At 46.2% G+C, this 25,253-nt stretch overlaps 1 protein-coding gene across 1 annotated transcript; it reads left to right on the forward strand.

The window, feature by feature from the left end:
• Positions 1 to 1,826: 1,826 nt before the first annotated feature.
• Positions 1,827 to 23,941, forward strand: LOC8052327 (phenylalanine--tRNA ligase alpha subunit; the record flags this gene model as incomplete). Its single annotated transcript, XM_042289573.1, is given in 4 exon segments — positions 1,827 to 1,977; positions 7,745 to 7,882; positions 13,939 to 14,040; positions 23,887 to 23,941. Coding segments are annotated over 4 exon segments (433 nt in total), but the record flags the coding sequence as incomplete, so codon positions are not given.
• Between the last annotated feature and the right edge of the window lie 1,312 nt (positions 23,942 to 25,253).

A 25,253-nucleotide genomic window follows, 5' to 3' on the forward strand; every position in this document is an offset into this window, starting at 1 on the left:
ACCGGACTTCACTCGCTTGGGATACGATTTGCCGTTTTTGCTAGCCTTTGCTGCGGTTTTCCAGCGTGCTGTAGACACGTTTTCTACTCGTTCGTCGTCATTCGCCGAAGAAGTTTTTTGAAGACTCTGTGTATTGTTGAGACTTGCCGTTGTGAACACGTGGAAAATTTTACGAAAGTGGAGTGTCGCAGGAAAAAGGCACAACGCGTCGAAAGGAAGGACTGGCGGCGTGTTCAAAGCTTCCTTGGCACGCCTAAGTGCCGTGTCTCTGTGCCTTCGCACGCTTGGATACCGACCAAGAACCGACGCCGTGTGTATGTGTTTAGCGAGTGCAATGTGCGTGAAGCTGTACGTGCCTCTGGATAAGCGTCTTTTCCCCTCGCGGTTTAGGAACGAGCTTAATCCAGCGTCCACTAGCGACGGAAGATGGGGGGAAGGTACGTCTTTTTTTCGTCCTTAGACGATTTACACAATACCGTGCACAACAGCTCCTCATCACTGATCAGTGCTGGCTTATTATCAACCTACTTAATTGCACTTGACGTTTGAGCGCGGCTCGCCTAATTGTAATTGGTCAACAGATTGCACACGACCATATCGGCCGCGCTTCAAAGATTTTCATTCTCGCTGTCTTGTACTTTTGCTTTCGAAAACCCCCCTGGCTCCACAACGTTGCCCTATTCGTGCTCCCACGGAATCTATTTGAGTAGATTTGGGACATAGCCATGGTTAATATAGTACATAAGAACACGTACAGATCTCCCCCTTTTATTGATAGCAACTCACCGGAACAGCTGGACGATCCAGAACTCCGTGGCCGATATATGTAGATGATCTAAAGGCATCTACGCGCGACACACGTTCAGAACTTTGGCGCGGCGTCAATTCTTGACCGGTATCCAAGCGTGCGAAGGCACAAAGATACATCACTCGGCGTGCCAAGGAAGCTTTGATCACGCCGCGACACCGGCGACACGTTTTCGACGAGTTGTACCTTTTGATACGGCTTCACGCACATTGCACTCGCTAAACACATTCACACGGCGTCGGTTCTTCGTCGGTATCCAAGCGCGCGAAGGCACAGGGACACGGCACTTCGGCGTGCCAAGGAAGCTTTGAACACGCCGCCAGCCCTTCCTTTCGACGCGTTGTGCCTTTTTCCTGCGACACTGCACTTTCGTAAAATTTTCCACGTGTTCACAACGACAAGTCTCAACAATACACAGAGTCTCAAAAAACTTCCTCGGCGAATGACGACGAACGAGTAGAAAACGTGTCTACAGCACGCTGGAAAACCGCAGCAAAAGGCTAGCAAAACGGGAAATCGTATCCCAGCGGGTTTGGGTCCGGTGGCTTCACTTGCGAGAGCGGCAAGCGCGATCCAGCATTTGTCATTGAGATCAGTTCTCGTCACACTTTTGTTCAGCAAGAAAAAAAGGAAAAAAGATCGTGTAAAATGTTGATTGCCACTCCTCTATTCGGCTCTAATAAAAATCACCTTTAAAACGCAAATTTATGATTATTGGTCTTACGTAATCCGTGAAACACAATTTTAAATTATCCCAGTCCCTGTAGGACTCGCGTCACATACGCACATTTGGTTCGGGTTTCGTTCTCTAACGACGGAGCAGGGACTCTGCAAAAAACATAATATTACATCATTGTAATATCTTAACCTTTGCCTTTTTCTAATTGAGGTTTTTTAATTGCAAACTATATTGATTTATTGTGCTGCTATCCCGAGATATATCCGATATATCCGGAATGCTGGTGGCTAAGCGTGCCGAAACTGGAGAAGTTTCACGAAAACGCCGAGCAACACTGTGTCAACTCTCAAGGATGGCGGATCTTGTTGAGCGTGTTCTGCTCCACGTCGCGGAACATGGAGCGACAGATTCCCTGGACTTGGCATATCGGCTCGATGTCGACCATCAAAAAGTCGTTGGAGCAATCAAGAGCATCCAATCCTTTGGCGATGTGAGTCTGCTTGCTGCGCTATGACGACACTGCTGCTGTCGTTCGTTGACGGGCCCGCGAATGAATGGGCTCGGCCGGATTTCATCATGCTCTTTTCTGGAGTTATTTTGTTTTCTTCTTTATTTTGTGTCAGTTTGTTGAATATTAGAGTTGAAACCTCATTGTTGTGGGTTAAATTGCGTTCCTGCCTACAGTGTGCCAGTATCTGACGTAACTGACGTGTGTGTGTGTGTGTGTGTGTGTGTGTGTGTGTGTGTGTGTGTGTGTGTGTGTGTGTGTGTGTGTTGTGTGTGTGTGTGTTGTTGTTGTTGTTGTTGTTGTTGTTCAGCATTCAGTCAAAAAAAAAAAAAAAAGTTATGGATTTTGGCTATCTTTCAGGAGGTCACATCCGTTTCTTTTCCAATAGAGGAATTTCTCACAGGGTGCACTCTCTGTAATTCATGTTACGTGCATTCAGAAAAGGGAACACTTGTGATCAACAAACTTTTCCCTGATTTTTATGTTGTCGTTACACAGGAGCAGTGCATTGGAATTCAGATGAAGTAAAAAAAGACCTTCGGTTCTTTCAAAGCGTTACAAATGTCCCCCTTTATGTTTCGAATTAAGATACTTGCATTCTCATTTAAGATATGAGTTATTATAGTCTTATCGAAATGTACATGCGTCAAACGCAGAAATCTTTTCTTTGATAGCCAAACTTTGCAAGAACTATTTCATGTAACGTAGGAACTATGTGCAAAGGTGATTTGACAAGTATAGGCGAAGAACATCTTGGAAATCTCATATGCTTTCACACATCTAGCTAACGACACCCATAGACTTAAAGGGGAGAGAAGAGCTCCTTGAATTCGAACAAACAATAAAAGTTGACGTAGACCCGCTCGTTGCAGCGCGCCGAAGGTAGGAAAGCGCGAGAGCGGTGAGAGAAACTAGCAAATGTGATGTCATCAGCACGGTCAGATGACCCTTGCTTGCCACTTAGCTTGCTCAGGGATGCCGTCAATGACGTCATGACGCTCTTAACAGAAAGCAGGCGGCAGAGAGGATCCCCGCATGCCCGACAACAATCGCTGTGCATGTTTTTTAGACTAAATGCGGTTTACATTTACTTCTGGCCAAGATGGGTAAGTGCTACGACTGAATTCACTAGACAAAACGCTATAGAAATCCACTCCTAACAGATTTTTTTTGAAAATTGCTTCAGCTTTCCTTTAATTAATTTGATGGACCCAGTCAAACTATGTTGCAATCCATAGACCTCCCGAACGAAAGTGTCGGAGTGGCGGTGCCTAGAACGGGTCTTCTACTCGGGGGGGGGGGGGGGGGCTTAGCATTCTTAAGTGGCAACTAACGACGTCGCAAAAGCCGCAATGTCACGCTGTTTGGTGCTGTCACCCTGGCAAATGGTCAAACAAGTTCCGGGAAAAGAAACGCGAATGAACGCTAGTATCGCCGTCGCTGCGGCGAACCGACTCGGCTGCCGAGGCTTCCACAGTCCGTCGAGCCGGAGGGCAACCCATGGCAGATCGGGCATCTGCCGTACCCACCTCTGCTGCCGTACCAAGATCGTGGTAGGCAGACGGTGCGATAGTAGCGTAACGCCGTCGGGCGAAAGCCGAGGGACCACAAACAAGAATGTCGTCAATGCACCGGTCGGGCCCATGTTCCAGGCTCTGTAACAGCAGCCAGTGCCACTAAATTTCGATTTTCAGTTTACACCCAGAGTTTGAGAGGGGGGTAAGGGGACTCGGGAACAGGGGAGAAATTGGAATCTTGCACCTTGACGAGAAACTTGGTGGGCGGAATATTAATTAGGGCTGGGCGTCGATTAAAAGTTTTAACCTGATTAATCACCACCCTTTAATCGCTTAATGAATCTATTAATCGGTCTCATTAATTTCCATGCATAATATTTTTAAAAAGTCAAAAATTAATATTTGTTTTCTGTTTTTGCCTTTGCTGAACATGAGGTAAAGGGCCTAATACACAAGTTTTATTATGATTCAACCTTGATGTGTAGTTAAGAACAGTTCGAAGGCACTGACACATTATTACTTCAGGTGCATGAGGTAAAAGGTTCGGTGATATTATCCGGCAAGAGCGACCTCCTTTGATTGTTCACACCATAGTCTCTCTCTGTTGCACTAAACGGACACTCAAACCCCGTTGAAGTGGCCGGGAGACGTGTAACCTTCAGCACCTTGTCAGGAGTTACGAATCTTCCCCCTACAGTTTACTTTAGGCTAAATTCTGACATAAAGTTCGCCCTTCATAGAGGTGTTGTCGTCCATGTCTGCGTGGTGAAAACGTTTACTTTTTACTTTATTTTGGTTCGTTAAGATATTACCAATTAACCAGTTTAAAAAATTAATCGCGATTAAAGCATTAATCGATTAATCGGTATGTTAATCGATCAAATGCCCAGCCGTAATAATAATGCAAATATGTCGACGGGAATTAACGGGTCATATACAAAAAATAATACGCAGTTAGAGAGATAAAAAAAAATGGGTACAATGCCTTTCCGTTTGCAAGCTTGACATGAACACCTTGCTCCTCTGTAAAGTTCAGTTGCGCGTGGTTAGCACGTGCCAAGGCACCCGTAGCTCGTAGTTTATTCTAGGATGTGGTAAAGTAAGCCATGCTTCAAAATAACAACGCTTCGGCCGTCTCTGCGCTTAAAATGGCGTTGTCAATTATCTGAATTTCTATACAAAACTGCAGGTAACACTTCTACATCCTCTAAAACTATTAAAATAGCCCGTGATAAAGCAAAACTGCATCGCCTGAGCTTCCCACTTCCTAAGGCTCGGGAAGTGAAATTTCCTAGTTTTATTTTACAGCGGAGCTGTTAAGAGCTAGGTTCCCGAGGATCGTATCTGGTACAAAACACTTGTCGACAAAAATGCCTCTGGACAGCTACCGCCATCTATAAGCGACGGCGGCAAGCACACAACCAGTATGGTTGCCGCTGTCGCTGGTAGATGGCTCCAACCTTTCCAGCTATCATAGAAAAAGGGATAGTTGGGCGGCGCGTTGGTGGTAATTCATCGTAGGAAACAGCGCGAAAAACAGACGATGACAAAGAAGGAGCACACGTAACGAGCGCAGCGCTCGTCTGTTTTGTGTTGTGTTTCTTCGTCCTTGCCTGTTTTGTGTGCTGTTTCCTACACTCTTACCAGTTTCGGTTTGGACTTAGGATGGGTTGGCCGTGCGCAGAAGGAGCGGGGAAAAAAGACTGCCTGCAGAAGGAGCGGCGACGTACGCAGCAGCGCGAATGGGTCCGCAACCGCCGCAAAGCCGCTGTCGCCTCGACTTCCACTGCGTCCAGCGCTTCAGATTACCTTGTCAAAAAGCACATCGCTCGACTGGAAAGCTGCCGCCGAGAACAGAAACAGCGATGTAAAGGGTGCCGGCGGGCCAACGTCACGGACGATGACTGTGCCACGAAGGCAGCGCGAATCCCGGCGACAACTGCACTCCACGCCGGCTGAACAGTTCCCGGGTGCGACCGCGATGTTCCGGAGGGTGTTCATGGATTACCCATTTGGCGTCAAGGCATTGTGTGCAACCAACTCAGGTTCGCCGGCGTCTCAGACGAAAAAAAGCGGGAAACAAGCGCGTGCGCGTTGCGGCAGTGTATAAAGTACAGCTCCGCTGTTCTTCCTTCTTCACGAGAGTGGAAAGGCTGAACGTTTTAATTTAGACATACTGCAGGCCTTGAACAGGCCCCTGCAGGTGTGGGGTACATACAAAACAACACAACTATACATATGAGAAACAAGAAACACATGGCAACCATATATATTGCTAATACAACAATATATATACATATAAACGCCATCGGCATAATAAATATTCCATAATCAATGCCTAATATACAATAAAAATGCATGTCCAAACACCAGGAAAGGAGAACAGTCAAAAGGTGTGATTCTCAAGAGCACCACTGAAGTCGGGGGCAAAAAACAAATGTCACGAGGGAGGGCGTTCCAATCCGTAATAGTGCGTGGGAAAAAGGAAAACTTCAAAATGTTAGTTCGAATGAATATTGGTACCAGGGAATACTGATGACGGTGCCTAGTTTCCCTAGATAATGATGGGGATAAATATAAACTTGATTCAATGCGGAGTCTGTTCTGATAAAGCAAAAACAAAAAGTTTAGTCTCGAAATTTTTCGAGATGCTGGAGTGATGATATATTGTTTGCCACCATTAATGAAGATGGGGGAATGTAGCCGATTATACTTTTCATAGATGAAGCGAATAGCTCTCCTGTGAACCATCTCAAGCTGTGACGCATCTTTTTTGGTATTCGGGCCTATTACAGGACAATCACCGACCGCCCTCTAATAAGCACGAACGTGGTGGTGCCCGCAAGGTTATTAGGGGAATGGGGTGCCGACACTGCGAAGCAGGTGTTCGGAAACTTCAATCTCAAGGAACCCTCGCCTGCCTCAACTGATTGCCAAGGAACCCCGCCTGGTGTCCACATTGATGCAATAAAGCAGTTCAGGTGCCTACGGAGCTTGCTATCAAAAATGAATGCGCCAGTCAACCCATAGTTATGCATGGATAGATGGCTCCCGTCGACCAATAAGGGTGCTTTAACTGGGATTACTTAGGAGCTGGGATAGTGGAGATAATTTTGGAGCTTGGCGGGTGCTCTGGGGAACCCCTTTGTTCCTTGGAGTTTGGAAAATGTGGTGTCCTCACGGACACCGCAGCGGAGAAACCACGCCAGTCAGCTTTACAAACCAGTACTAAAATGGTAAGGTGTGCTAGTTGGTGAGACATTTCAAACAGCAATTTCATTTATGATTTCTTATTTGAGTATCTTTCATCATTTTTATTTTTGATGAATATCTTCACTTCCTCTCTCTCTTCTGGATAAAAACGGCGGTTTTGAGCTGGCGCTTTTCCCGTCTTGCTGTTCTTGTTTGTGCATACTTTTCGTGTTATTTAATGTTCATTGTGTAACAATCCAGACTGCTTTTTGCTTCCAAGAACAAACAAGAAAACGCAGGGTAACAAACAAAAAGAAAATGTACGATAACAAACTCTGGTAAAAACCAATGTTGTAATACAGAAGCTTTATTTGGGATCCAAGCGCATCATGTTGCGTTTCAGTCTTGAAAAGGTAGACATATTAGCTGTGTGCTTTGCATTTGAAACACCGTATATGCTTGTGTATAAGCCGTCCTAGTTTATAACCCAGACCCCCTCTTTGGATGCAATAAAAAAAAAAAATTATAAAGGTGCCTAAAGTGAAGGACTTGTGTATAACCTGCACCCGAGTGGAATTAAGAAAAAAAAAAAGAGGCTTTTACAGAAGTATATGTGGTATGCTCTTCTTACATGTAAGCTACTCAACTTTGTATTGATGCGGGCCTGGAAATCTTACAAAAAGAAAGAATTAATTGTTTGTAATTTATTAATCTAATTGTTAAAGCCCGACCTGCAAGACATTTTTCCTGGTAGAAAAATCCTTCTCGCCACCTTTGACCTCGGAAAAATACATTGAAGCAACTAAATTTATCGAAGCTACCGCAACAGCAACACTGAGAGAACATCTTCGCGCTGTTATACCACGCAATAAAAAATGTCAGCGTGGAGAATCTCCACTAGGAATGTGCTCCAAAGGTAGCTCGTTCAGCGGCTGTAGCGTCAGCCAGCATGTTGCTACAAGTCCTAGTTTCTTCTGGCCAGTTGTTCTTTTTTTCAGTCTTCTAACTGGGGTGGACACCCTTCCCGTTGTTTTGGGCAGGTGATCCAGGCGGAGCAGCGGAGCACCCGTCTCTGGGAGCTCACGGCGGAGGGGCAGGAGGTGGCCGAGAAGGGAAGTCACGAAGCCCTCGTCTTCCAAGCCATCCCCCAGCAGGGCATCAGCCAGCAGCTGCTCATGGTGGGTGGCGAACAGTGATTTCCCTACAACAAGGGGGGGCACACCCCCCTAGGGGATGTGCCCCCTTTGTTCCCTAGGGGGGTACATTCCCTTTGTTCCCCTTTGTTCCCTAGGGGGGTACATCCTCTAGGGGGGTGTGCCCCCCTTTGTTTTTCGGAAGGCACGCCCTTAATTTGCAACGACCTCTCTATTCTCAATGCCCTCCCCCTAAAAATTCAGACACCCCCCTAATTTCAATTCCTGGGGAAACCCCTGGTGGCCAGGTCGCTCGACCTGCCCGACCTGCGTGAAGCGCCCAAACTCCCAAGCCTACACCAGCTCGAAAAAATGCTGACAGCCGCTGAAAACGATTTCATGCAAAAGCTGTTTAAGGCTAGGGTTTCGTCAAATACGATATAGCTTCGGAAAGTCCTCCGAAAACTCATAGGAGCGGCGGCGAACGTGACAGTGGCGCCTCTAGCGGACTCGGAGTCTACGGAAGCAGTCGTCGCAATGGAAAAGTATAGGCTCCGCGACGTCCTCGAGCTTTACAAGCTTCGTATCGTCACCCTAACAGCAGAAACAATTTATTGCGGTCAGTTCGCTTTCAAAGCGGAATCCACTGATCGCAACTGCAACGACAATCGAATAACAACGCCCGCATAAACAAAGATAGAGCAGTTTATTTAGCGGTCTCAAACGCCTCTCAGGGGATCACATGCGTTTGAAACGCGTCTGGGAAGCGGTAAAAAGGCGTTTAGCTACTCGAACTACGTCGTAATCGTTAAAACATGCAAAAACGACATGTTAATATTACCAGAGCAAGCGCACGAGCTGCTGGTGCATAAAAACAAAACAAAAAGTGAGGACAAAAAATAACCGTGCAAACACTTACCGAACTTTGCAGAAAACATGGTGTCGCCATTCCCGACGAAAATAAAAAGAAACGGGAAAGAGAAGCGAACAACGGCGAATAAAACAAAGAAGCTAGCAAAAAACTATTTCAACGACGACGATCGTTGCGGCGCTTATAGAAAAAAGAAAGAAAAATGGAAAGCAGCAAATGAATAGCTGGTGGTCGCCACCGGTGTTGAGTTCACGACAAACAAAGCGGAATCAACACACGAAACAAATGAAAAAAGAAGAAAGCGACCCTTTTTTTTTTTTTCAGCTGCTTTTTGTACATTTCTTTATTAGCTTTCGCGGCGTCGGTACGAACTAAAAACAAAACAGGGGAAATAAATAACGTAGTGCAGCTCACACTGCCCGGTAAAAAAGAGTCGCAGAAATGTTTTGGTCGCAGGCAGCAATCTTCTATATGTGCTAGCAATGAGTAACCTTTTTTTTGCTTTCGAATTTCTTTTTCCAGTGACTTTGGCGGGTTGTTCGTTCGCTCGCTTGACGAAGTAGTTTAAAAGTGCATTCAAGTACTTGTTGACGTAGGTGTCCGTAGGTTGACGTAGGAAGCAGAAGAAAGATTTTCCACCACATCGCACAAACTTGTTCTTGCAATGGTAGGCACCACATCGCACAAACTTGTTCTTGAATGCGGCCGGTTGATCAACAAACGATGACCCGTAGCAGACGTGCCGGCCGGAGTACACAAATAAAATTTGAATAAAAATGGGTAACGAGCTTACACTTCTTAATATATTTAATAAATATCAAAAAGCACGTATGACGATTTTGGATTAGAAACTCAATCGAAGGCGAAAATAGGAGGTTATCGCAGACGACAGTGGAAGAAAACAACAACAACAAGAGCAAAGTTGCAGACGGCCCTCAAAATGCCCGGGCCTAGCGCAGACAAACGGGGGTAGTAAGCGCCGAAGCGAAGGAAAGGGAGTAGAAACTGAGCCAAACGAAGCAAGGATACGCGATTGTTTACATGTCAGGCAAAAAAAAAAAAAGCAAAAAGCAAACAAAAAATATACACAGCAACATATAAGCAAGAGGAAGAAATAACGCGGCAGAGTGGCGTCGCCTCAAAAATATAAAAGAAAGAAGACTCAAAAATGGAAAGAGTGGAAACGGTTCAACGGGTGTCGGCCTTTATCGTAGAAGTAAAGAAGCAGCGAAGCAGAAGATGTTGGTCGTCCCCGCGCTAACAATCGGAATTTGTGCACTGTAAATAACGTGACTGAAATCACCTTTTTTCACCGGGGCTACGACGCTCTCCCCTTCTTTCTTTGCAAGCGCGAGAAGTCTGCTTTTTTCGTAACTCCGCTTTTGTTAATCTATAATCGCGTCAGATTTGCATATGCACAACGCCTTCTTTCGGAGCATACTGACATTGCCGTAACGTACGTGGTTCGAAATTGACTTCTGCTTCTTCATCCGGAGACGATCTTAACGGGATTAGCTAGCTCGCCTGTTCGACGAAACGGTTATAAGCAAGACACTCACGAGAAATGGGAATTGCAACGACAACACGAATTGACTGATAAGAACAATAAAGTTGAAACGAAGCTATGTTCTGAAATGTTTGTACATTTCCCTTTTTCACGAAACAGCGCGAAGGCATACATTCGTGTTTTGCTTGGCTTACATAAGTTGTGACAGAATGTTTTCTTCGGGAGAACTCCGAAATTGCACCCAGAAAGCTGTAACATCTTTCCCACGCGAAGAGAATGTCCTTCACTCATGAGCTGGCGCCCATTTTTTAACTTTCAAAGCAGCGAATGTCCGTGACAATTTTTTTTCCTTGGTCACCTCGCACGGAGATAGGCAAAACCAATGCATTTCGGAGAATTTGTCTGCCAGCGGAGACTCCGAGCTCGCCAGGGGCGCTGCAATCACTTTTCGCCCGTTTTCCGCGGGAGTTGCCAGTATTGGCTTCCACGGTATTTGGTTTCGTAGAAAAGGAAGTCCCGAAGAAAAAGTGTGACGCAAAAGTGTGAGGCATCATTTTCCTGTCGGATTTAGTGGAGATATCGAATTGGCGTATAATGATGTACAATGCGGTTCACTCATAACGATAGCAGATATAACGATGTACTGCCTATGACAATCAGTTTTTAGACAACAAATGCTCAGTTTCTAATATAGGTACAACAATAATTGGTTATAACGATTGAATTTTTGGGTTTTCTCATTATCGTTATGAGTGGATTGCACAGTGCAGAAAAACCTCAGTGTAACTAATTTTAAGGGACTAAATCGTTAGTTATCCAAAATATTGCTGCAGTGTAAAACTCGTAAATCGGCACTATAATAATTCAGTTGAACTTTTGAAATCGCGTACCTCCGCAACGAAGTGCCACTTGGTCGTATCCGATCAAAAAGCATTGCACGCAATGAAATGCCGCATATTTAAAAGAAATCTCAAATCTTTCTGGTAGGTGCAGCACCAACACTGTTGGATGAATGATTCCACGTCATCCACATTCTTATGGATCGCATCCATAACATCGGTACAGTTTCCAAGGAATGTGCCCCACTTGCTGATTGCACCCGGGACATTGGATGTGAAAACAGATTCTTCCTGTCAGTCCCCGAGCGCTACCTCCTCGCCTATGTCGTCGTGGCTGTCCTTGCCACTGCAGTCTTTCTTTCTGGCGGACGAGGCTTTGAATGTTGTCGGCCGTCGGCTCTTCTGACGTCCATGCTGCGTCGTAAGCGTCCGCAGCAAGCTTCTCGGTAACTTCGCTCCACAGTTTGCTCGCATTGCTTTCGTTTAGGTGCTTGCCCCCTTCTGTTTGGATCGGCGTTTTCAGAAGAGGAACTTCTTGTCAGAAAATCAAACCGAAGCTCGCAGCACGGAGGAAGTTTGCGAGAAGCCCCCCCGCCGACAACGTACTCTAACGAGTGTGAGATGAGAACTACACCTAGCAGCGTACTGCGCGTTTGCTGTGGGCCAACATTTGCTGCTGATGATGGTTCTCAGTTTGTGAGTTGCCTAGTGGCAGAAGCCACGAAGTGGCGGGAGCACAACCCATCAAGTCCGAACTGCGTTGCCATTTTGCACAGACAACGGATATTTTTTGTTGGTCACCTACAGTGACATACTTGTAGAACTGAGAGGGAAGTTTCCTGGGAAACCAAAATTATCTTTTTAATGCTAGTAAATGAATCCAGACAATCAAGCCAATAAAAATGGGTTATATCTGGAGCTCCGTGTTTTCGGATAAATCCAAAAAAACTCCGAAAAACACCCGCCGGTAAAATTTTGGTCAATTCGGATTTATCCGATAAATTCCAAATGTTTATCTGCCAATGCCACCCCCCCCCCCCCCCCCCCAAAAAAAAAAAAAAAAAATTTTTTTTTTTTTTTTTTTACAATTAGTTTAGCACAGGGTCAATGGTCCTGGGAAAATGGCACCATAATTATCTTTCAAATCTCGGACGGTTGTCAAAAAAGGTTTTACCGCTTGTCTCGTCAAGGTTGATTCAGGGCAACAGGTCATTGTACATTCGTGTCAGGACAAAAGCCACTCTTTTGGTTTCCAGTTTGGGCCATGGGATTTAGAGAAAGGAGACGGTATGTTTCTGGGGGTAACAGTGAAAGCTGTGGACCATAGAGATTGTATTAAATAGAGAAAAGGAACAGTCAAAACTATCCCTTTCTCTTTCTTTTTTTTTTTTTTTTTTTTTTTTTGTATTGTGATTATGCACGATTTTTTGTATATTGATATTTCCGACGCTTCTGCAGAATGTACTGGGGCTGAGAACTCGTCAGGCCGCATAGCGCGGCTTTTTTTTCTTGGCTCCACCATTAGGTGTAATGGAAATAAACTGTTATTATTATTATTATTATTATTATCTATTACATCCTTAACCACTACACCTCGTGCGGTCGCGGGATAGATTGAGGGGACGACTACGAGCTTCTTTGCAGCTACCTCTGGAAGTTTATTGATTTTAAGGTATCGACATTTATCGAAGCCACACTTGTGTACGACTTTTGTCGTGGCACAAATTAATAATGCCAATGGCAATGGCACGAACGTCAAATTCAACTGAAGAAATTTTAGTCGATACAAGCACGTTTTATTTTTTATTTGGCTTACCTTTACATACGGTTATTATTTACATATTTATTTTTAATAGGAAATACTGTGAAATTAAACTCCGAATTTCAAAGAATTCGCAATCAAACAAATGTAAACTCCGATAAACTTTGAATCTTCGGCAAAAAAATAAACTCCGAAAACACGGAGCCCTAGTTATATCATAAAGGGCAAGGATTCCCAACAAACATTCAACTCAAAATTTGGAAAAGTGTTTCACAGCCCCTTGAGGCCCAATGAGGAGGAAGCTTCTCGAACCTTGAGACATTGTGTGTGCTACTTACACATGTGTAATTGCATTGTTTTGATAATGCAACCGCCGTTTCGAGGCGGCCGTGTATAAGCAGGCAACATGACAACCGTTTTCATGGGACTTGGGAGCAGGGGCAGATTTAGAGGGGGGTTCGGATGTCCTGACCCCCCTCTTGATTTCTGCATGCGTAAAATTTAGGGCGTAAAACGAGGGAGAGGGCGAGGGGTTCCTAAACATATGGTACGCTGACCAACACCTGACCCCCCCCTCAGGAAATTCCTGCATCCGCCCCTGCTTGGGAGACGCATGATGGCACTTGCACAGTGAACCGCCACCTCTTATCGCGCCCTTCGCGTCTCCTACAAGATCAACGGTCGCTTCTTCCGCGTTACTTGAAGTAAAATAGTTGCGACGTCGCGGTACTCCGCTCTGCAAGAGAAGCATGTACAGTTAATCTGGACATTAAATGACAGAAATTGGGGTGGGATCTCCTTGGCAGAATCCGTACGAGCAGAACCTGTTGTCCTATCCTTTTCTTTCATCTCGACTCCCGTCATCTGCTATGCCCAAATAAAGCTTGTGAACTTGCTGATTAGTTTGAGAATGTTTTCCAAAGAGAGGAAACATCCCCAGCATGTGCTTATCCCTCTTTATTTCGCTGTGCTGGACATAGTTCCGCCACGCTCTCGGCAGCACGGAAGGATCCGCAGATGACCTTGGGACGCCCTAAGGTTCCAGATGATTTAGCAGGCAAAGGTGTGCTGACCCTTCTCGTCGAATTCCCGACGTTTTGTGTTGCTTTCTCTGCCTCGCAGAAGAACGTTCCCAATGCCAAGGTGGGCTTCAGCAAAGCCATGTCCTTGGGATGGGTTCGTCTGGACAAGACTGGTGACGGAGGACCCACTGCCTTCCGCAAGGTGAGTGCCTACTGGTGACTCCCACTAATTGTTCTCTCTCGGCGCTTGTGTGTTTTTTGTGTCTCTCTCCCGTTTTCCTGTCCTTCGTGCAATATTCATTATGTCGTCTCAGTACCAAATGGCCCAAGTTACCACATAGTTATCACTCTGTTACCGCATTTTCTTCTTTTATTTCATCATCTCCTGATCTGGAAGTGCTCTTGTGCTATAGCAAGGCTGGCCAAACCGTTGCTCACAAGCTTCGTGCGGTTCTTCAAGGGCTCAAGTTGGGGGTGCAATAAGGGTGGGTAAACCCAGCCCCTTCCGCTACCCCCCGTCTAAAAAACAAACTTAAAAGGAAAAGCATATGGAAAAAAGAGGCAGCTTCCGTCTTGTCAGTTTCATGCCATTGTATGTACATTGGACAGGGTCCTTGTTTTACAAATGGTGACTCGCAATAATGAAACATGCTAAGCAATCTCTCTATGAGTAGAATTCGCTGTGGCCACCAACTGGGAAGAAAGAGAATGAAAAAAGTGCCACGTCTTGTTGTTGTTGCTTCACTTAAAGTGGTTCTTTTTTATGGCTTTTTGAATATGTCCGTCTCGCCACCTCTGTCCTATAGTTTCTGACAAGAAGAGAACGGTGTCTCTTTGGAACGCCCGACCTCCAGCACGTGCTCGTTGCCTTTCACGCCTTTTCGTGCATACTCTGGGCTTACAAGATGCCAACGTGTTACAGATGAAACTCGTTTAAGGGGTTTCCCCCCCTTCCCCCTCTCTCCCACGTCTCTCATCCACCCTATCTAATCCCATATGGAATGCGACCGCCCAAGCTGACGACCCTGCCACGGCCCCCGGTGCAGCAGAAGCTTCCCGGGGGTTTGGTTTCAGTCACCGCGAAAGCGAGATCTAAGTCGCCTCTTACAGAGAGAGCAGAGACAGCACTCGTAGACGGTTCAACCGCCAGCGCAAGCGATAAACGTGGTTTGTCTGCCGTGAAGCGTCCTTCGCGGGCGTAACTAAAACGAGAAGACGTCGTTCGTTGTCCCCTAGTGTGCCGGAAAGTAAAGTCTGTTGTTCGCTAGAAACCGAGCGCCACGGCGAAGTGTGATCGGACGCGCGCCAAAATTGTGATTGTCCGTCTTTTCACATTGGAAACCATCAACAACCCACACCTTTTTTTTTGCAAATTTGAGGTTGATCTACTGCCTCACACCATTGACCGGTGGAGGAAAAAAGTATGAGGACAAGCGCATGAGAGGTTACGAGACCTCTCTCGCTATTTGCTTGTCGACGAACGTACAAGAAACCACGTGGGGCCGGCTTTCCGTCGGCGGCATGTAATTTCTCACAGAGCACAGCCCGCACTGAACTGTTCACCAGGCTTTCTTCAGAAACCACACCCCCTCCTCGTTTTCTTTTTTTTTCGGTACCAGGACTTTTTTTTTTAGTATTTGGGTCGTGCACTTGTTTCCTGGAGGTTAAAGTATCTTGTGCTTGTGCCCTCTTTTCTTCGAGATAAGCCTTGAAAGGTGCCGATTTCTTGTCCGTAGCTGCACGTTGAAGCACTTTTGCGTTTTGAAGAAAGATAAGACCCAAAAACACAAAAACCTAGTTTAAAAAATTGAGCAGTCCCACATTAATCTACAGTGGAGTCACAGCAATACCTGCAACGCGTCGCAGTGAAGTGGTTGGGCATCGGCGTCGCCTTCACGCACTGTGGCATGCTGGAACAGAAACGTTAGAAACAAAATAGACAGCTGACCATTCTCTTCCGAACGCTTCTGTTTCTTTTTTATTCTGGAACGCGTGAGTGCGCGTCTCCCAGCATGAGCTCTTGGCATCCACGGTGCTACGGCGGCATTTTATTTATCGGCAATTTCTCCGTATGTTTCTAGAGCATGCACACGGCGGGCATCAAGTGCTACAAGTTTTGAAAACTTTTCAATCTTTTTTGTTTGGAAGCGCATGATGGCGCGTCTCCCGGCTTGAACTCTTGACATGGACAGTGCTACGACGGCGTTCCGTTATCGTCTATTCGTTTTCCCAGAGGCTGGGCGTCGGGTACTACAAAAATGCAAGGTACAGAGCGGGTTGTTAGCGCCGTGACGTAGCTCGGTAATTAATGTCTCCGCTTCGCATGCGGCGGACGCAGGTTTGGTGCTCGCAGGCTGTGGGCAGTCTTTTTCGAGGATATTGCAAGATCGACAACGGACGCCATACATCGCGAACTACATCTACAACTACCACTACTACTACAACATCAACAACGAATGTCATTTCTGGTGGTGGGAAGAGGCCATAGCAGCAGTCGTTGTAAAAGGGACGCTGACACCCCCAAAATTAATTTTTTTTATTTTTGTCCAGGCGATTTATTATGGTGTCAGGAGATTACCCAATCAATATTTTGCTACAGCATCACATATACTTTTAAAGGAGTCATGAAACACTTTTCCAACTTTTTCCTGTTTAGCTTTCCTCCTCAACTCATAAATCGCGCATTCTACCAAACAGTTCAAGAAGACGGAAAGGGGGGAGGTCCCCTCTTGCTTGGAATCTCGTTTGTGTACCCAGACACGGCCATTCTCCCCCTAGAAGATTAGCCCGTCGCTCAAACTTCAGACCAAAGTTGCTTTCCCCACCCCGTTCATTCCGAAGATGACAGTGCTGTGTGAAGCTACGGGCTCGTTGGGCTAGCCACATCTTTGCCGTGTGATCACACTTCCTTGCTCATACCCACGCGCAGAGAATGAGGTCAGGTGATGAAAAGGAGACGGCTGATTGGTCCGGCAAGCGCGTAGCTTCCACCACAATGTCAGCTTAGGGGTGAAGGGATTTAGTGAGGTCCGGTGTCGTGTGACATGCAAGTGGGCCCGATGACGCGCTGTGGGGATTGCGGATGTGTCACAGTGAAAAGGCAGAGAGCTTACGAAGGGAAGCAGGTACGAAATAGTCCGCTGTGTTTTCATATTTTTGTTCCGAAAGTCAGGCTTTTGACTTTCATCCTTTTTTTCTTTTGGGTCACTGATTGATGTGCTATTAGTAAAATCCCAATATAAATTGATTTATCCTAGCCAAAAATTTGTTTCATGGGCCCTTTAATAAAGTAAAAAACGCAATTGCTCAAACTAAGACTGGACTGGGGAGGAGTTTGTACCCATCCCTCCAAGAGAGTGGGACGAAGCCCCGTGGCACCTTAAAATTACATGTTCTGTAGGTTCCCTTTTGCGGTTGCATATGTCGCATATAGCGTCTGTTTTTTGGTATTTAGTCCTATATGTTTTCGTTCTTAGCATCTCCATTCTAGCTTCAAACTGCAATGAGCTCCCTGATGAATTATTAAGCAACTGTTCCCTCTTTATTTCTTGCTTTCGTGCCCTGTATATTGTTGAAGCTGGTTTCCCCTGCATGGCTTTCTTTCCACAATTTCCTCTCTGTTTCCTTTGCTCTCTTTTCTACTGATATGCTCTGATCGGCCCCATCTCGTTAAATGTATTTACATCTCAGCTTGCGGGTTCGGTTTGTCTACTTAGTGTTTAGAATTTTCATATATAGATACTTGCACACTATCGCTGCCCACCATGTATCTGCAATTTCATCTAGTCTTTATTCAAATTTTACTTTACTGATCGCTTCTCTACTCTCGAAAGATGCCCAACCCATATCCCCCTGTACTCCCTCATTTGGTGTATAGTATAGACCACTTACAACGTAACCGCTTATAGTGCAAGACCGGGTATAACGCGGCTTTTTTAAACCACCGGTTTGCCTCCCATAGAACTCCATGTAATTATATACCGCTTAAAATGCAGGCGCGCGAAGGGAAATACCGGTTATAGTGCGGTTTCTGGAACAGCCCGCGACACTAGATAACAGCGCCGACGGCGCTAGCCGCAAGTGGCACTCACGGGGCAAGGAGGTTGCTCGAAGAAGCGGGGAGAAGCGAAGAGAGAGGCTTCAGTTGCCATAGCGACGGAGAAACGCACGCACGTGTCATTCACGTGCGTGCGTGCGTCCCTCCGCCGCGTTGGAAATAACCGCAGCAACAGACCGATCGCAAGTCGAGGAGAAATGTTCGCGCGCGTTGCATGCCGGTCGCAGGCCGGCTTCTTCTATCCGCAAACATGGCGTCGGTCGTGATCGTCGACATAGACGGCGTGGTGGAAGCTCATCGTTCCGCGTAAAAGCGCTATCCTTGACTGTAAATTTCATTGTGTGTCGCTATGATAACCCAGCACATACTAGAAGGGAAAATACATTTACTCGTGCGGCGATGTCGTGGCGGCACTCTCAAGACGGCAGAAACGCCCGTGTCGTCGTGTTTGTTTACTTCGACTACAGTGGCGATTTCTAAGCATTTGTGTTTTCGAACATCGCCCGGATTTCTTATTTGGAGCATTTCATGCCTGTGCTCAAGTTGAAGGTATTACTGGCGCGTACCGTATAAAGGATGCGAATTTTCATGCGTTTTCATCTCCAGAGAAAAGGGATTAGGGTTAGCAATCCTGCACGCTCGCAACGTCCGTCCGCAACCCGCGGTGCCGTTAAAAGGCTGCGCCAGGCAAAAGTCGCTCATTTTGTTTCAAAATGTGTGACACACTTGATAGAGAAGTGTTCTAGTCTGGTGAAATAAAGACTTTCCTCAAACTAAGCTTTATTTTACAACTAACATAAAATAAATTCTTTTACAAAGGTAAGTTGTCTCACGGCATGTATTTTGGCCTGAAAAATTGATGTTTTGGTTATAGTGCGGTATCGCTTATAGTGCGGATTTTCGCGACTCCCACGACATACGTTATATGCGGTCTACACTGTATTCCGATGTGCCCCCAATGCCAACCTATCTCTAAACCTGCCTAGATTTCTGACCTTATACACAATACTGCATTCCCCAATGACAGTCCTGGCACCATGACTCCCTTCATACACCCCTAACGACTTCATATCTATTTTAGTTCCAGAGTGCCCCGTGTTTCATAATAGCTGAGTCTCGTTTCCCCTTCTTTATTACACTATCTTCACATTCTTTTAGATACTTTTTTCCCTCACTTAACCATACTCCCAGATATTTGTACCTTTCTACGTGTTCTATCAATGTGTCCTGTATCTCCAGGGGCTCCCCCTTCTCGTCGTTGAAAACTATTATACCAGACTTGTCCCTACTAAATTTTAGTCCTAAATTGTCCCCTTCCCTGCTGCAAATTTTAATCAGTTCCTGTATTGTCTCACGACTTTCTGATACGAGTACAATACCGTCTGCATACATTAACCCTGGCAATACTTGAATTACTTCATGTCCTCCCTCCATGTAAGTCAGGTCAAAACCTAGGTTGCACCGTTCTAAACTTTTTTCCATCTCACTGAGGTATATCATAAAGAGCAGGGGAAACAATGGGCAACCCTGTCTAAGACCTCTTTTTATTGCTGCTGGTCTTGTAGTTTCGGCTTCCCATGTTATAACCACCCTATTCTCCGTATAAACCCGTTCTAGAAACTTAACCATGGTTCCCTCTAGCCCATATCCCTTCAGTTGGTTCCAGAATTTTTCCTGATTCACATTGCCATATGCCCTTTTGATGTCTAAAAATGCTACCCATAATGGCCATTGACTTGCATTGCTATCTTTATGCACTGTGTGATTACGAATAAGTTATCATCTAGTTGTCTATCCCTCCTGAAACTGTTTTGAAGCTCCCCCAGAATCTGCTTTCTCTGTGCCCCTTTTTCTATTCTTCTTTTTACAATTTACATAGCTAGTCTATATATTACTGAAGTTACTGTGATTGGTTGGTATGATTTGATACTGTCTTTATCTCCCTTGCCCTTATATAATAATCTCATCCTACTCAATTTCCAGTCACTGGGTACCTCCCCTCCCATAAGTATCTGGTCAATCACCTGCCTTAGTTGCAATTTGCCTGTTTTGCCTAGAACTTTTATCAGTCTCATTGGTATGCCGTCTGGACCTGTCGCAGTTCCAGCCGGAGCCTTTCCTTCTATTCCTTTCCCTTCCCCAGTGGTCATTTCCTCTTCTTCACTATGATCCACCTCTTGTGTTGTGGAGACGCTACCATTCCCTATGGCCTGATCTGATTCTAACTCCGAAAATGCTGCTCCGATTGTATGTCTAATGTATTCCCTTGCTTTTCCCCCTCTACCTTTGTCCCTTCCTGTGTGGTTAGTGTCTGCTGGTACCCCTCGGTCTTTTTTCCCTGCGCACTAATGTGTTCCCAGAACCTTTTTGCCGTATTCCTATCCTTCTGGTTTATCTCTATCATCCACTGGACCCCTGCCCTCCCGATTTTGGCCTGTATTAATGCTGTTGCTTCCCGCTTTCCTGAAAGTCCTCCCATTTCGATACTGCTTCAGCTGGTGTGGCCCCCTTTTTCTTTGCCCCTCTGTGTTCTCTAGATGGTGCTTGGCGTTTCGATATTGCTGCCATAACCTCCTTATCCCACCAGTTTTTGAGCTTGCATTTTAGTTTTCTTCCTCCTTGTTTGATTTAATATTTCTCTGACTCTCTTTTGAAAACCCTAACTAAGTCTTCATATGTCCATTCTCTTTCTGGTTGCTTGGATGCTATGTTTTCGACTCGCTTAGATGCCTCCTGTAATTGTTTATAATTTAAGTTATTGCTACCCTCTTGTTTTTGATTTTGCTTTTCTGATTTTACTGTGCCAAAACTGATCTTGATTCTCTTATGGTCACTCCCTACACTTTTTGCGCCTTCCTCATCTATTTCCATACCTCCTAATCTGTTGTATAGCTTCTGCGACATTAAACAGTAGTCAATAGTTGAGTGTGAGTTCTTTGTCTCCCACATTATTTTTCTATCACATTTTACCTGAGCATTAACCAATAGCAGATCAAGAACTCCTCTAACATCCTCCCTGTTGTATCCATATGTCCATCAAAGTTTTCCAAATGTGCATTGATGTCCTCTAAAATAATTATTTCCCTGTTATTGCAGATTTCCTTAACGTCTCCTGATATGCATGTTAAGGGTTCTGGGTTTTTCTCCCCTGCATCACTCCCTCTTTTTTAGATACTCAAAACCCAGGGTTGTGTCTAAACCCCCAATATTGCCTTTGACCCATATGTGTTCCCTGCAGCCCTCTCGCTCCGTTTCCCATTCCTGACCCTTCACTAACCACCCCTAATTCCCATCTCTTGCGTTCCTCATTGGCCCGGTTGCATCCCATCCAATGACATCCCGGTATGTATGGTGGTTGTTCCATATCCCTCAGATGTGTTTCTGCTAATTCATACACTACAAAGTTTTCGCTTTCTGATTTCTCCTCAATCTCCTCCCACTTCATTCTGTTCCTGCCCCCCTGCATGTTTATGGACCCTATGTTAAGCTGTTTCTTTTTCCTAGTCCTGTGAGGCTTCCTCTCACCCTCCCAAACCCTCCCCCCTGGATCTACATGTTGGCCCTCATTTACACCGGCGCTCTCAGGGCTCCGGGACCCCCCCCCCCCCCCCCCCCCCCAAAAATGTACGATATGACGTCCGATTCTATCGCCTACCATGCTCCCAGTGGTTCCACTGTAGTGGATGCCCCATGTAAAAGGGTCGGAGCGAGCCTCGTACGCCACCCTGTTTACTTCCATTACACTGTACTCAAATCGTCGGCTCATCCCCCTTATTCCCCAGTTAGCTTCCACCACCCGCTTCTCTATCTGCAAAGACTGTCCCCAGACCTCTGTGATGGTGCATATTTGCACATGCACCGTCTCAGAGACCTCCCTCAGCTTACGTAACCCAAACTCTATCTGCCTCGCAAGGTTCTGGCTCCGTCCCTTTAACACATCAGTTAGTCCTGTGTGTACTACCACTAGGTTCTCTCCCTCCCTGTTTTCCCTCACCTCCTCCTTCGCTTTGGCCATAGCGTCTACCATGCACCTTCCTGACTGGGCCACTACATTTACTCTCCCATCCCCTTTCACCCTGTCCAGCAGCCCCTTCTTAACCCTTGTTATGTTTGAGTCTCCTACCACCAGCACCCTCTTAACCCCCGACTTCCTGTCTTCATCCCCTCCAGTTATCTGTGCTTTCTCTGCCTCAACTTCTGCTGCCTTCCTTGAAGTTTGCTGTACTGCAGCACTATAGAGCTGTGCAGGCTCCTTTCCTACACTGTCAACCACCTCGTCACTATTATACTGGCCCCCTGAATCTGCCACCTCCTTCTTTTCCTCATTAAGCACTCCTACCATCTCCTCAGACTCACAATTCCGCCTTCCACTCTTCACCCTGTCTAAGCTCCTCCACCTGTCGCTGAAGCTCAGCTCGCTGTTCCCGTTGTCGTCTCAGCTCTCCCGCCACACTTTCCACCTTGCTTGCCCATTCCCTGGTCATCTCCTTCACATCCACTTCGGCCCCCTTAATCAAATCTCCGACCTGCACCTTGAGCTGAACCCGCTTCTCCCACTCTACCCGTATCCCCCGCTTCAACTCCTGAACCGCATCCTCACATTCCCTTCCTATTCTCCTAAAACCAAGTTCTATCTTCTCGCAGCTCCAGCAGGTAATGTTGCTCTCCTCGGCTTCTGCTACAGTTTTGAACTCTGTCTCCATCATGCAGCACCAACGGCCACACTCTGCATCGGGTCCTTCTTTTACTTTAGGCTGCACATTCTTCTTCCGTCGCATATTCACCATTGTCTACCGACACACAGCGCGACCCCACCACAAATATCCCACCAAAACTCAAACCAAGGAAGCCTGGGTACACCTCTGCCCACACAACCAACTAGCCTGCCAATAGCTTCAAACATGCACGTGGTTCGATCTCGTGACCCTATTTAAAAAGCCTGTTTTAACCCAACTGCCCTATTGCTACTTTAAAGACTGCTTTCTACTACCCCATAAACACACCAGTAGCATAAGAGAAAAAGTGCCTTACAGCAAGGCGCTAAACCCGGAGGATCAACACCAATGGGGTGTGCCTCTTGCCTTTAGCGCGCAACACCACCAATGAAGAAGATCCAACAAGCAAGCCTATCCTATCGCTACTTTAAAAACTGCTTTCTTCTACCTTGTAAACACACGCAACTAAACTAAATATACCAAAAATCACTTAGCTTTGCAGGAACTCCGGAAAACGCGTCCTCTTTGTCAACTGACGAGGAGCGCACATCGACGTTGCGCCGTGGCCAGATTTCCTCCTTAGTGAGCATAAGTGTCCTATCAGTGTCCCTTTAAAGGAGGGGAGATTCGTCCAAAATCTGATACACATATTTGCCTCAGAATTGGTTAGTCTCAATAATAGACACACCCGAGCTAGTAACCAAAATTACGAGGCACAATATATTTTTTTTTTCACAAAGTTATTGAACTTTAATGCTTGGTCTGAGAGGCAAAGAGGCTCTGCTGGCAACAGTTAAGCTCGTGCCCAAAAAACAAACAAAAACATGTAAAATACAGTTTTTTTTCTTTATACTGCCCGCTCGACTCGCAAGTTGTACGACGTGTGCCGTCACTGCTGTGTAGGTCAGGAAAATTTGAATGTTGGTTTTGGCATAACCTTCATTTCCTTTTTTCTTTTCAGTAGCTATTTTGCATTTAGAGGTAATAAATAGCGTGCCGGGCAGGCGCGTAGCCAGGTTTTTGATTCGGGAGGGGGGGGAGGGGGGCTTGGCTCGCCCATGACAAAAATGCTGAATGAGCAGGATGGGGGAGTGGAGGCCCCTGCAAAATAGAAGAGTTCGGGGGGGGGGGGCAGGTTCCATGGGTCCCTCCCTTAGCTACGTGCTTGGTGTGCCGGAAAGAGTTAAACTTGGGTACTCCAAAAGTTTGTTGAATTTGGGTAGCTCAGAAAATCGCCGGCTCCCCTTTAAAAGGCTGTCCCGTCGTGCTTGCACAGGTGGACGAGATCGAGGACCGAGCGCAGCAGTACCTGGCTGCCATCCAGAGGAGGTGTCCAGACCAGGTGCCGGATGCCCAGAAGCAGGACCTCAAGAAGCGCAAGCTGCTCTCTGAAGTGTGAGCAGTCGCCCCTTTGAGGCGTGCAACGCTTGCCACAGCAAACCATGCCGGGACCGCTTTGATTCGAACGTTGTCGCAAACAATGTTACGTTATCTGGTTGCGCATCCCAGACAAGTGAAAAAACTTGCTTTGTCTGCATCATACGGATAACTCGGGTATACGCAGAACGTATTTCTGTAGCATTCTTCAAAACTCGTAGTGGACAGTGCATTTTTTTTTTTTTTTTTTAATTTGGCTGTAGCATGTTACTTCATTCCAAACCCTGTCCTTTTGATGGGATGGTGGACACGTCTTGTTTCATCTCATGAACAAACACAGAGAGGGAGGGGGAGAAACTAGACTGGGGCCGGGGACGTCAGAGGTCGGAGCTCTGTCAGTTATTGTCCAGAAGGTATTTAATTCTAACTACTGATTTATTCATGGTCAACAATATTCCTAATATTTTCACCATGAACTAATTATCCACCACCAAGTATGTCAACAAAATATCGTAACAAATTTAATTTTCTTTTGAGAAAATTATTTTTGAAGTTGACAGATACACCTCCGATTCACTGGCAGCCGCTCCACGGGCAACAACAAGTGGGGGGCGCTTGTGATGTCAAATGTATCCGAGAGCAGACGCTCCCTCCTCCACAACGTTGTGCGTTGTAGCGACAGTGAGCGTCTGTTCTCTTGCGGATTGTGTCTGGTTTGGGCTATTTGTGGCATGCAGTGGTTTGGGGGGGGGGAATCCGCGATGTGCCGTGGGGTGCAATAACACCACGAAGAAATGCAGCAGATTGACATCTTACCGGTTTCCAACCAGGAAGTTTCTGCAACGAAGGTGGATCTAGCAGTATGACCGTCCTAGCAAACAAAAGCCCTCCGTACAATTCTGCTTCCGAAGCGGCGTTGCGGCCCACATGTCGGCAAACCTCGAATACAGCCGCCACAGGTGGTCCCCTCGAAGGCAGGGCCGTGCTTTAATAAGAAGCAATACCACAGACAAATGTTGCACCCCTCCTCCGCCTGGTGGCATCAGCTCATTTTCAATTTCTGTGCCTGCGCAAAGCGGGCGAACTTCAGTCGAACTTTGCGTTAAAAATAAGGGAAGTTCAAACCCAATTGAACTAGAACTTCTGCGAGTTTGCGACATCCCTAACCGCAGCGGTTACACCCATCTCGGAATGAAATACTCAAACGAAAGAAACACGCAAAAAGAATGATGTGGTTGATGCAACTGCATCATCTGTGTTGCTCTG

This window comes from Ixodes scapularis, unplaced genomic scaffold, assembly GCF_016920785.2.
Source record: "Ixodes scapularis isolate PalLabHiFi unplaced genomic scaffold, ASM1692078v2 PGA_scaffold12__126_contigs__length_90152505, whole genome shotgun sequence".
NCBI classification, from domain to species: Eukaryota; Metazoa; Arthropoda; class Arachnida; order Ixodida; family Ixodidae; genus Ixodes; species Ixodes scapularis.